The 14,035-nt window shown below is 46.7% G+C and overlaps 1 protein-coding gene across 1 annotated transcript in view; it reads right to left on the bottom strand.

Moving 5' to 3' along the window:
- Positions 1–487: 487 nt before the first annotated feature.
- The window catches only part of LOC147633731 (uncharacterized), a 14,591-nt gene continuing 1,043 nt past the window's right edge, over positions 488–14,035 (bottom strand). Inside the window, exons 2-3 of the mRNA XM_086804755.1 lie at positions 1,156–1,285; positions 488–989 (exon numbers count right to left, since the gene is read on the bottom strand). Of these exons, the coding sequence (XP_086660881.1) occupies positions 1,237–1,285 (49 nt within the window). The 3' untranslated portion in view covers positions 488–989; positions 1,156–1,236. The remainder of the gene's footprint in view (positions 990–1,155; positions 1,286–14,035) is intronic.

The raw sequence follows: 14,035 nt of genomic DNA, 5'->3' as shown, positions 1-14,035 counted from the left end.
TTATCCTCGCCTCGTTCATAAAGTGCCAGTCAAGGTCCTTGTGGATTAGGCCCTAGCTTTGGTTGGAGCTCCATAGAACTGAAGGGATGGTTTACTAGATTGCCAAGCATCAACTAGTATAATTGCTAAATCCAAAACCCAGAAGTGCACAAATTCTTATGCCAACATGAGAGGCCAATAAATGGCCACAGCAAAAAGCTGGCCTGTTGCCAGCTAGTACCAAGAAGCCGTGGTGTTACCACTCTCAGTCCCCAATGATGTTTTGCCTCACCGTCGCTTCAGAGGTTCATTCTAACACATTGCTCGCATGTCTCCAGGTAAAGTAGCAATAACAAAGCCAATCATACGTAATTCAAGCTGCAACGAAAAAAGGAAGGAAATCTGTCCTACACAACACAGCCTAGCAATTCATGCAAAAGACAGGAAGGAAAGAGCGCTGGTCACAGAAGTGGACGCAATACCTGTCCACAGGCCCCTAAAAGCAAACTGATGCTAATAAGTATATTTACAAAGAAAGAGAATTCTTGGCCGATGAGAGCTTCGAGCAGGTTACAATATGAACTCAAAACCACAGGCATATGTATCCTTCAAATCACGAACACAGTTTTTATGTGCTAGCGTCTGTATCATCAAAAACTTTGGCATTTCACACTTCAAGAACTGTACCATGTCACTTGATCTTTTGGAAAGCTCCATCAAATAGCAAATCAAGTACCCAACCTCCCCAAAATGCAAGCTTTAGCAAACATATCCTGAAATGCCGAAGTCCAATATAGCTGCTGAACGGTTTCGCCTCACGGATCTATACTTTTTGACTTCGCACACAACGAGACCCGCTTGCCGCTTGTACTGTAAATCCAAGTCCAGATCGTTGAGGAGAATTCTCTCTCCAACCTTGAGCTTGCTAACATCGACTTCGACATATGGGGGCACCTTATCAGGAAGACAATAACAGCTCACAGCTTTCTTTAGCACCACCAAAGTTCCTCCTTCAAAGCAACACAATGAAAAAATGTAGAAATTTCACAATATGTACATGCATACATACATACACATATAGGTATTTTGCATGTGTACACTCCCCGATGGTTTTGGTGACTTTAACAGTGATCAGCTTATTCACAAAGTACTCCTAATTGTAAAAATGCATAATACCTTGTATTAAGCCAGGACATACAGTTCGGCCTTTAAACTTCAAAGGAATGCTCATCCTTAGCTTCACGTTGCGTCGGACTCTTACAAAGGCCAAGTTGAGTATTGAACGTCTTCCATGAATGAGATAGAGCTGCAAAAACCCAGCAAGACTCATCACAGCTTTGCAAAGTTAAGCCACAAACTGAGCTCCCAAAACTGCCAAAATGGTTAGTCTCAATTATCAACAGAGTTAGTTAATGCACAGTAGTTTGAATAGTTCCTTCACAAACACCTAAACCCACTTCACTTTTGTAAGAGGTCACATCACTGATCAGACCTAGCTGCTGCTTCTAATTAAGGCCTACAACATGGTCAATTGCATCTTCTTGGAAGGTACAATGTTGCCAATGGGCTTCTTGAAACTCTACTCAGCAACAGACAACCAAGTTCTCATTCAGAGCACGAGGGAGGAACGATTCTCTACCTCTTGTTCCCTCTGCCAAGATTACCCAATTGCTCAGTATCTCTAGCTTAGCAGCTGCAGGTATAACTACACAAAGGCTGAAAAGGGTACTCAGGACAGGACGGACCGACCGCATGTGAAAACGTTGGGCAAAACAGGTCATTGTCGGGACCTAGACGTGTGCATGGAGGTCAGGCAGCCCTGGGCAGCTCTCACCTGTATCCCAACACGTGGACATGACTGTACAGACAAGCGCAAGACCTAAGGCCGAGATGGGGCATTTTTTGAGACCTTGTCTATGGTACATACCACCAGCGCACCACCAAGAGTGGTTGAGTCCAGTCCTGCCAGTCCCGCACCATCTAGTCATGCCAATGTAGCCCAGTTGCAATGTAATGAAACACAGGGTGTCCGGACACTTAATAAACCTCCGTCAGGCGTCACGACAACTGGTTCAGAGTCAGTAAAATCAGGGCTAAGTCCGGCTCGGTGTGAAGTCTTTGCACAAAGGTACTAGCAACAGCCAAGGGGACAAAGGGGGATTGTATATATATATACCTAGATGAATCCAGGAACATGCCCAAATTCACCTTTTAGGAATGTGCATGTTATATACTCATGGTAGTCAACCCACAAGACTATATAACTATCAACTCCATTATGCATAGTATGGACTAGATACTACGACATCCCCACTAACGTCATCAGTGCCCAATAGTGGGTGTAGAACTCTGTATCAAGATATGCTCTCACACACGCACTCCACAGACTTTTTTAGTGGAATCATATTTATATTAGATTTACAAGATGACTATCCAAAGTAGATAGTCCCAAAGTACATCAACTGAAGATGTCAATATAAGACATATATACATCATGATCTATTTGGTCAACCTGCATGCAATCGAAGAAAGATTGATGCAGGGAGTACCGAAAAAAAGAAAAAGCAGAAAAAACCGCATCACCGAAAACTGCATGGTTGCGAACTTTCCATAGTGTCCATAAAGCCCAGTAGAGCGCACCCATGTGAAGAAAAGAGAGAACTTTGGTCTGGGCACCGATGAGTGGCTAGGGTTTGAGTAACACCAAATTGTTGATTTGGACCCTGATGTTCTACTCCCGCATGGACGGTGGCACTTCTTCTTCAGCCATCTCCAGAGGGTTCTTCACTTATAGCACACGCGGTGCAAGCAACTGCTCCGCGGCCTCTGCCACGTCCACCACCTCTCGCACCTTGTAGTTTTGTCCATGCATTTACATCTTACTTCTGTTTCATTCCCTCCATCCCTTTTCCATTTATCAATTCATAAATTAGCTACTTGCAAGTGTGGAAAGATTTTCTCTCTAGTGGGAGTTGTATATATAGAGTCATCATTTGTAACAACCCTGATCTCAAGAAGGCATGTCAATAGATGTGTCTTCATCGCAAGAGAATTAGTCAGTTGACCTGTCTTCACAAGAGGTAGATTCCTTGAATGCTGAATGGACAATAGCTAGAGTTTTTGCTTCAGTGTATATCATATAACGTATGACTTGGGAGTGTTCCACATGGAGGGTGTCCATCGGGAGATACATGCATCAGAGTCTAGCACGGGATTGGTAAATGTTGGTCTGACCATAGAAGGCCAAGAAGGTACAGGAGCATATAGCTTGAACATAGCAGTTTTGAGGAGTGTTATCCATTGTTTTGATTTCTTTTGCAAGAGTGTCTGGATTTGGTGCAAAAGGGTTTGGTAATCCATTTGAGCCGATGAACTAGTGGATGGAGTTTTCTCCACTTCTAGTCCGGAGTATTCTGAACAACTAGAAGTTTTGCTTTTACAGGAGGATGCTTCATGGGAGCCTTGACATTTTGTCACGAATTACCAAAATAGGTGGCAAGTGTTGACAAGGCGTGGATGCAATGATAGGCTCACAGATGGATGCAACGTGGTTTCACAGTACATGATTCCCCACATCTTGTATGGGACTTGCTTCGGTTCTTTCAGCTGTTAAGAGATGTTATGTGCAAGACATGTGCATGCTCAATCCTAGGGCTGATCCTTGAAGGACAACAGATAAAGAAGACTTGTTAGGATGAGAGTTTGGAGCTACAGCAGATAGGCATGGGCAGGAAGAGTGGGAATACCCAGGAGGCTGTTGGCCAGCTTTCAAGAAGAGATATCTGTGTTGGCTGCAGCAAAAGGGGGATTTGTCCAGGGGGACCTGGCCGAAAGTAGCAAGTCGACCAGCCTGTTGCATGCGCGGAAGCCTTGCTGTACTGATCCACAGCCCTAAGCCTGATTAAGAACAAGATGCTGAAATAAACATGATTAAGACACAGGAGAGAGAAGAAGAGAGAGATAGGTGTCAGGGTTTTCTGTATTCCATGTGGTACAAAAAAGGCTACTGAATACGTACATGGTTGAGCCCTTGGTCAGCCCCAAAGGGGTGACCTCTGGCCCCTACATATGCTCAGCTAATAACTTCAATGATGAATGATGAATGAATGTCTGAATGACTGCTGATTTATGACTTTATGCTTATATAATATGCTGAGGTACAGGTCAGCCAGCAAAAGCTGCTGTCGGCCAGGTTTGGACATGCAATATACTGATTTAATTGTATTAAATGCTGCACTTTTTGTACTGAGAGCCCAAACTTCTGGTCTTCAACTGGGTGCTGCCCCACTGCTGCTAGGGTCCTAGGCTGGCTGCCGACTGCTGCCTAAGGGCATATATGGCTGCCAACTGGTTCCCCAAACCCTCCATGCTGGTTATGCTACTGTTGCTGATGATGATGCTGATGTTGCTAATGATGCTGATGCTCATGCTGAGGTTGTTGATGATGATCTGATACTGATGCTAATGATGCTCTGAATATTGTTCTAACTATTGTCCTAATCAAGGATTATGTTGTTCATGCTAGAGGTTAGCCATGGCACGGGCATGCACGTGACATCCCCTCCTTCTAAACTCGACGACAGATGGACACTCTATCATCCTTCCTCCCTGGACTACTCACTTTGACCTTCTACTTTAACGGTGGAAAATATATTTATCATCCCCAGATGGTCTACATGAACCTTAGCATGCTTGTACTGGTCATTTCTATGAGGCCATGCATTAGCATAACTAGCAGACATCATTTAGGTTTTTTCTATCATTTTTATGAGTCTTTTAGGCTATTTATGGCTCACAACTGCTGTCAGCCTGCTGCAGCTGGCCGCCTTGCTCATATATGAGTTATATAAGGGTTCGTTCTCACCATTCTCCTCATTTCTCATCTCACTTTTGCATATCTGCTGGAGGTCATTGGCTGTTGCAATAGTCTCTTATGCTTGTAAGCACCTACAGGCTTCCCTCGTGCTCATTTTCAGCAATAAACGTCTGTCTACTACAGCCTTCTATAGTTTGTACTTGGGCCTACAACCTGTGTTTTCTCTTCCTTTCATGGTATCAGAGACAAAGCTGACCTACAAGCAGGAAAGTGCTGCGTTTTTCTTCTTGGAGCAGAGGCTTCCTCCAGAATGTTGCGTTTTCTGCATCTGAAGCATGGGACTGCTGCGTTTTTGTTGTTGAAGGTTGAGCCCTCTTCTAGGTGCTGAGGACAAGAATCCGGAGAGATTTTCTTTCTCTATTCCTGTTTCCCACCCTCCCTCCGTCCCTCCCTTTCTTCTTTCTCTCCTCTTGCTGTTCACAGCTTGAGAGGAGGCTATTTGCTGTTTTTTTTACAGCCCTCTTGCTTCAGAGAAGGTTTCTTGTTAGAGGACATGGCTTCAAGAGATTTCTCTACTGCTGCTCCTTCTCCAGTTGATACTCCAGTACCTTCACAGCCTGGATCTCCTGCTACCGCTCCCCAAGTGGTTCCTCTTCCCAATCTTTCTTCTCTAAGTTTCTCTCATCTTGTTCTTTCTACTTGCTCCCACCCCCACCCATATACCATCCTACACTCCTCCCCAAGTTAGTGACTCCATGAAGCTTACAGCAACCAACTATCATACTTGGTCTTTCTACACTCAGCTATTGCTAGAAGAAGCCGGTGTGTGGATGTCCATCTCCACACCTCACGTGGTGTACCTTGCTTTGAGAAGCATATTGGATGCTAGGGCCCGTCTTATCATCATCCATTGCATGACTCCGTCTATACAAGCACAATTTGTCTCTACCCGGAGTAATGCTCATCAGATGTGGACGGAGATTTAAAGGTATGGGAGAGTTTCGAGAGTGAAGATTGCCAAACTGGAGTTAGATCTGGAGAAGATTACAATCAATGAGTCAGATAACATGGTTGAGAAGATTGGAGAGTTCACCCGTATCAAGCTACAGCTCGAGGAGTATGGGAGCACAATCAACAATCCAATCCATAAGCTTCTTGAAAAATTGCCTGCTTCCTTTGATCCTTTTAGGGATCATATTTACTTCCGTGATCCTCTCCCCCCTTTTGAGGAAGTCGTGAGTTATCTCCACGACAAGTGCATGCTTCACGGAAAAGGCAAGTCAGAGTCTGCTTTTGCCTAGGACAAGGACAAGGGCAAGGGCAAAGGCAAAGGCGGAAAAGGAAACTCCAACAACAACAACAAAAACAAAGGCAAAGGCAAGGGTAAACAAGATTCATAGGAGTCCAAGGACAAAAGCAATGAATGTGATTATTGTGGCAGGACAGGTTATACTGAGGCTCGCTACTTTGCTCGACGCGATAGCTCTCTAGCAGCCAAGTATAAAGCCCAGGATGCTTCCAAAGCATCTAACAAGGACAACACCAAAGACAAGGGCAAGGACAAAGTTCCAAAGGAGGGATCTGCCAAAGTAGCATACATGGCAGTCTCAGATTCATCCACTTCTTCACAGGATTCGCTCCTCGTCATCACAGAGATGACTTCTCTAGAAGAGGTCAGTGACACACCTGAAGCGGTGGAATGGGTTGGTGATAGTGGTGCTTCTGCCCACATGACCAATCAAGCCCATATCCTGGAGGACTACCAGACTCTTCTATTCTTCAGTTCGCATTGGCGACAACTCCTCGCTTCCTACACCGGTGTTGGTAATGTTGCCTTGGGTTCCTTTGCCACCTTACATGATGTTTTATATGTACCACCGATTTCCAAAAATCTATTTTCAGTGTACAAAGCTTCTCAGAAGGGACTTGCTGTGTACTTTGATGATGAGATTATTGAAGTGATCGACACGAAGACTCTCTCGGTTGTTGCCAATGGAGTCCATGATGGGAGTCTCTATAAGATCACCAACTTTACTTCCCAGCTCACTCACACTAACTCCCATCTTCATTAGCTTTTCTCCCCTTGATGGCTTTGGTTTCTGAGGCAGATACTTCTTTGTGGCATTCACGCTTCGGTCATGTACCCATTGCTACCTTACAGAAGTTCCATTCTCAGCAAGTTGTCAACAGAGTTACCTCAGCTTAGGCCTCTTTCACACATTTGCTCATCTTGTATGATGGCAAGCATCATTGAGATACATTTCCAAAGGAGGCCACTCATCGAGCAACCCGAAGACTGGAGCTTATACATGCAGATCTTGCTAGACCCATAGAGGTTGAGTCTCTTGGAGGGGCTCGATGTTTTCTTCTTGTTGTGGATGATTTCACCCGCAAAGTATGGATATGTTTTCTGGCTCACAAGTCAGATGCTTTTGCCAATTTCACGACTTGGATCGCGATGGTAGAAAATCAATCTGGGGGTACAGTTTCATTTCTCCGCATTGATAGTGGTGGTGAGTTTGTACCGTTTCATGACTTCCTTGTGTCGAAGGGCATTCACCGACAGACCACAGTTCCTTACACTCCTCAGCAGAATGGAGTTGTGGAACAAAAGAACCGGACCGTAAAAGAGATGGCTTGTGCTTTGTTGCATTAAGTAGGTCTCCCTCCTGCTTTCTGGAGTGAAGCTCTGGCTGTCACCATTTGGCCGCCTAAGTGGTCTTCCTCCATTTTTGTGCCAAGGTACCGGAGGCCAGGGAGCTTCGTATCACCCGTACTGAGGCTAGAACTCGCGTCACCTACAGGAGGCCACGCCTCATGTCACCCGTATTGTGGGGAACCCACTGTCATGGATCCCGGTTCTATTGAGCCAGTTCCGTGCTCGAGAAGACCTGCTATTTATAGGTTCCAGGAACGGGAGATATTTCCATTGCATAATGCATATGCATGCATCTCTGCTTGTTTGAAATTGTTTTCACATGACTTGTTTTTGTGTGAATGCCTATTATGAGGTGTCGAGTTCACGGGCAGGGGACGCCCACCCGTGAGCCCTGTGAATGCCATGTATTTTGACATGGTTTGTGGCATGTGAACAGGTGGTGAGAATTCATTTAACCCTTGTTTATTATTACAAAGGTTTTACAACCTTAGCAGTTCACATTTATTAACGTTGGGCACCGGCCACCCGCTCAATGCCCGGGGCCCAAGGTCAAAAGTGGCCAGCCCAAATGCTGGGCACCCACAGAGGGCCTCTTAAGTGTGTGGACACCTTAAGGAGGTACCCACCATTAATTATGGTGGGCTGTGCCACATGGCACAAGGGATTTGGACCCCTCCACCTCCTCTCCCCCATTCTTCTCCACCTCTTTGCACTTTCCCTTCTCCCAAAAGCTGGCACCCAACTCTCCCTGGCTCACTTCCCTTTTTCTGCTGGTCGGCTGCTCCTTTGAGTACCTTCAACACATGTCATACATGCTGAAACCCTAACAGTACCTGCTGTGGGCACCTGCTGTACTCGCTGAAACCCTAAGAGTACCTGCTATGAGCACCTGCTTTACCTGCTGAAACCCTAATTGTACATGCTTCTGTGACTGTACCTTCTATACCTGCAGCACCTGCAGTACCTGCTGTACCTGCAGTACTAGCTGTACCTGCTATGTACTTGCTGTGGGCACCTACTGTACCTGCTGTGCCATGTGTACCAGCCACTGTACCTGCTGAAACCCTAACTGTACCAGCTGTGCTTGCTGAAAATCAGAACTGTACTCCCTATTGTACCTACTGAAACCCTAACTGTACCAGCTGTACTTGCTGAAAAATCAGAACTGTACTCACGGATGTAGCTGCTGAAACCCTAATAGTACTAGCTTGTGTACCGGATCTTCTACAAGTACATGTTGGTGCACTTGTAGAGTGTGAGCACCTACTTGAGTGCCTACACTTGGGAGGACCAAGCCCGTTCCTCTGCAACTTGTGCGAGCCAGACTCATATACGAGAGCGCCTATTTGTGCGTGGTCTCGGAACGACAGTTTTGACAACCCCAAGTGTATGAGGAGTCGGGGCTGGTTGTATTGACTCATTCGACGAGTCCGGCTTTGACATTCTTCATCGGCAAATACTTGTTTGGGTAATATGCCTTCATATTATGCATTGCATGAATTATTTGGCTAGCAAGCCCTTGGAACTTTGTACACAAATAAAATACTCCAATAATATACTTCAGTATTGAGGGGGGCTTGGCCTGTTCGCAGCCCCAATGGTGGTATACTATGCAGTGCTTCTCTTTTGTAGATTGTCTTGAGCAATGATGTATCTTTCAGTCATTATGTGTATATGGAGGCCACAAAGGCCGAGTCTATGGTGGCACACACGATGGATTCTATGGCAAAGGAATTGGATGTAAACCCTCGTGAGATAGCTCTCAATTATCTCATACACAGCAGTGGGGATGTGGTGAAAGGACTCGCAAGTGAACTTTGTGTTAAAGAGCCTTGTCAAATCCCCAAGGATCTCCTCGAAGAACGCTCCTGAAACATGACTCGAAACCAGCAAAACAAAGCCAAATAACGTGAAGGGGGTGCAGGCCTTACTCACCACCCAACCTTGACAGCCGTGGGCAAAACCCACAAGTCTTGGCTGTCCCCACCGAGCCACGAGCTGAGCTAACTAGCAAGACGCACTGACCAATCTCTACCACATGACGTCCCATACTGCCAAGGAGCTACCCTCGCAGGCCTTGAGACTGCTGCCGGCCGTGGCTGCATGAAGCAAGTGCACGTCTACACTAGATTCAGGCTCCTGACCATAGAGCTCTCACAAAGACTAACAAGACTCTATGAATCAACTAACTAACCTTGGCCACCCTTTTATAGGCTGTTGGCCGGTCACCGGGCGTCCACACTTGGGCACCCACCCGTCCATACTTGGGTGCCCGCCCGTCAGTCTATCCCTAGCCCAGCTCGCCAATCAGCCTGCCTAGCTCCAAGCTTCCCCAAGCCTCGAAGCTAGTCTTGTGTGCGTGTAGCACATGGTAGATACACTCTGTGTACATGACATACTCCCCATCCTCTAAGAGCTCACTCCTGAGCTCAGTAAAAATCCAGGGTAGTCCCTTTGAAGGGTAGTCAATGTCTCCCATGTAGCGTCCTCCTCAACATGATCCTTCCACTTGATCTTGTATTCCGTGAGTAGCATATTTCACAATCGTCTTTCACGAAATCCAAGAATCTTTGTCGGTTTGTGTGGGACAAATGTGATATTCTGGAGTCTTGGAGTCTGGACATCTATGATTTCTTGAGGAGTAACTAATTGGTCTGTTGCACCCAGTACTTCCTTAAGTCTACTGACATGAAATACGGGATGAGCTTTCACATGAGAAGGTCAGTGTCACCATTTGGTCCATCTCCATTTCTGGAGCCACTTCTATGGGATTGTCACCCAATAGAGCGGCCAGATTTGTGACATGTTCATATGGGGCCAGGCCAGTGTCCCATGTGAAAGGGCCAGTCTTTTAATGTCAATGGACGGGAGCCATATTAGTGCCACCCGTCTGTGACCAGTACTGTCACCAACCTAGACATTTTCCAGTATGAAAGGGGTTTGGTGGACTCCAGGATGTCTAAATATTTGGAAAGTACAAGCTTTGGGAATGGGGAATTACCTAGAATACAAAGGACCACACTCCTAAAATTTAGGAGAGTTGCTATTTTTGGCCCGACTCCGATGGAAATTCTGTTCGCGTCATTACATCTGGAATTGAGCAGATACCAAGAGTTGGCAAAGTGCCTATGACAGAATGTCTACTAGTTGGGATATTTTTAGAGAGAAAGTTTATGGAAGGACCCATCTCCTAGATTGGGACATGTGGTGGACCAAAGTGAGACAAGTGGCCTGACACTTGTTAGAAAGTGGATCAAAGTGAGACAAGTGACCTCACACTTGTCACTTCAGCTATTGTGTGGCTCTCCACTTGTCATTGTAGCCTTCTCTTGCCATTTTAGCTCATGGGAGGCCCAAATCTATAAATTGGAGCCCTCTCTCTTCATTAATGGAGGCTCTCTTGCTACACACTAGCCTCTACCACCGTTACAAGCTGCCCTAATGATGGCTACTCTCTTTTCTCTCTCTCTTGAAGGCTGCCCATGAAGAATACCGGCTGTTGGGGACTGTTTTGGAGGCTTCTATCGCGAAGAAATACTGAAGGCAAGGGTATTTAATCATTTATTATGATTTCTAGCCATTGTACTTGTTGTACCTGTAACTTGGTTGAACACAATGCTAATCAATACACTTAAATACACTAAGATTTGAAGGACACTTGCTCATATACAAGAAGTAAATTGCTGAATTGACAAGAGACACGCAATGAGCCGGAACGGCCGACCCCTCCCTTGAGTAAATTGTATTACTATTGGAGAAATTCAATACATAGCTTCACGGGCATCCATTGCCAAATCCTCCATGTCAATGCATATGAAATTCAGCATTTAGAAAACAATGGTATGTCGATGTAGATCACCAAGGAGCTGCCTTGGTGCCCGGCCCGACTTCAGTGCCCATATTCTCTACCATTGGCTCTATGTTCTACCAAGCAAGGTAGCAACATCTTCAAGAGCACATAGGACAAGAGAAATACTACACAGGGCGGCTAAACAAGGAGTCCTGCCCTTCTACTGAGTAAGTAATGACAACACATTGTCCAATTAGCTTACCAGTCTTCATAGAAGTTGTTGCAAGCGGAAGCCTTCGCGTTGGAAGCTTTAGAAGTGTTGATATCTTCGATTTGCCGCAATCCTTCGAGACAAAAGTCTTCAAGAGGATGAAGGGAACCCTGGGAAAGCTTCCCCTATGGTTCAACTTGAGAAAGGAAGGCTGAAATTAGGGTTTTCAGCAAAAAGACCAGAAATTACAGCAAAAATGAGAGCTGTTTTGCTGAATTTCAGTCATTGGGAGTGAGTAGGAGAGTGATTAGCACTTGGAAACACTCTTGGAAGCTTGGAAAACACCCTAGCAAGTTGGGTATGGCTATGGAGAGCTTGGAAATGGAGAGAGATGGTGGAAAAACAGAGTTTTCAGCCTCCAAAAATCCTCATGAAGAGAAAACACGAATTTTCTCTTAATAAGTAAGTGAATTGGGGTCCAATCAGGTGAGAGGACATGGGGAGATGCCCATTTATGAGTAAAAGGGGAGGATCAGGTCCTGGACATTGAGTCTTGTCCGCCTCGGGACTTCAGTGAGTGTGAACTTGGAAGCGGTCATAATTTATAAGTGACTTTTGGGCGCCCAAACTTTAATGAAATGGGAACACACTCACTTATAAATATTGGCCGAGTCCTAAGGGCTATTTGAGCCTAGATTGGATAATACTTACCACCTGTTCACATGCCACACAACCATGTCAGCAGACAGTTTCACACGCACGGTTCACGGGCGGGCGTCCCCTAGCCCGGAACTACACACAGGTCATGCAAGCATGAAAACAGCATGCAATTTCATTTGCAGGCAAGCACATAAAGATGCTATGCAATGCAGCATTGGCATGAGCAATTTTCGTTCATGAAACCATATAAGACCATACGTTTCCAGGCAAGTATATGCGATACCAGACCCAGTGGAAACCCAATCCTCCAGGCGTTTCCGGGCATGTACACAAAGGCACAAGTCCCAGCGGAAAGCCAAGTCCTCCAGGCGTTTCCGGGCATGTACACAAAGGCACAAGTCCCAGCGAAAAGCCAAGTCCTCCAGATATTTCGGGCATGATAACATCAAGTCCCAGCGGAATATCATATCCAACTATACAGCATGACCGTGTCAATCACATGCATAGGCACATTCCATAAGCCATGGACACCAATCCAATATGTACATAGTGTGAAAGCAAGAGTGAACCATTCGGGCTGAAGCTACGCCCCATCCCTGCCTGCGCGACCTGCACACCAGCGCCCCCCTCGCCATTACGCTTGCTCTTGCCCCCCCCCCCGCCTGCTGTAATTCCTGCGCCCCACTCCCTTGTTGCTCTGCCCGCCGCCCATCTCTCCTCCCCCCTTCGCCTGCTTCGCTGCTGTGCCCCATCCCTCGCTGCTGCGCTCCCTCCTCACCTTATTGCCCCCTCCCTCCTCGCCTCCTCGTCTTCTCGCCCCATCCCCTGCTTCGCGCCCATCTCTCCTCTGCATCGCCCCGACCCCCCCTCCACCAGCATTCTCCTCCCCGCCTCATTCGCGCAGCTGCCCGCCCGCCCCCCCCCCCCCCCCCCCCCCCTTTTTACCCCCCCCCTTTCGTGCTATTTTCCGCCCCCCAAGGGGTTTTGGCTTTTCTTTTTTCCTCCGGTCTTCCGCCTCTCTGTGTGCAGCCGGTTTCTTGCAGGATTTCCGCTTTCGCCTCGCCTACGCCTGAGCTTCAGACTCCTCACCCCGGACTGGAAACTGAAGTCCTCTCAAACCAACCTCCTCTGCTGTCAGATACATGCTCATAGCCTCTGCAAAGAAGAGAAAAAGGAACGGGGCGAGAGGGCATCCTGACGGACTGATCTGGTCAACTCAAAACTCGGCCCCCGTCCTCCTGCCATCAACACCTGGCTACGAGCTGCGGGGTATAGAGCCGCCACTCCTTGAATCCAGTCTGGCTAAAAACCCAGGCGAAGCATAGTGCCCTCTAGGAAGCCCCAATCGACTCTATCGTATGCCTTCTCAAAATCGAGAAGCATCACGGCCAAGTCCTCACCGAGAAATCTAGCTCGGACGTCGCCTCCCAAAAGGTGAAAATGTTGTCAAGGATACTGCACTCCTTGATGAATCCTGTCTGGGTAGCATGAATCAACTCCCCAAGGAAGGGCTGGATCCTCAAACTCAAGGCCTTTGCTAGGACCTTGTAGACAGTATTGAGGATCGAATAGGCCTCCGATGCCGAATATCATCTGACACTCCCTCCCCCTTGGGGATAAAAAGATGTACCCTTTCTATTGCATGAAGACCCGTGGTTTTTGGGAAGAATCAGTACCCACACGGAGATATATGGATTATATTGTTGGCTCGGCATTTCTACAGCCTATGTTCCGGCTTGGTTGCCTCGTGTTGGGCTGTGTTATGGCATTTGTATATGGATAATCCGGCATCTCCCGTGAGGAGAGTAAGGCCCTCAAAGCTTGTACATGATATTATTCTCCTTGGGTAATAAAATACTCCAAGGGGAGGGGTCGGCCCATTCCGGCCTCTATGCGGTGTCCAACGTGCAAGCTCCATTT

The sequence above is a fragment of the Cibotium barometz genome, chromosome 11, assembly GCF_041138505.1.
Source record: "Cibotium barometz isolate CiBa-2024 chromosome 11, ASM4113850v1, whole genome shotgun sequence".
Taxonomy (NCBI): Eukaryota; Viridiplantae; Streptophyta; class Polypodiopsida; order Cyatheales; family Cibotiaceae; genus Cibotium; species Cibotium barometz.
This window is presented reverse-complemented; position numbering and strand designations above follow the sequence as displayed.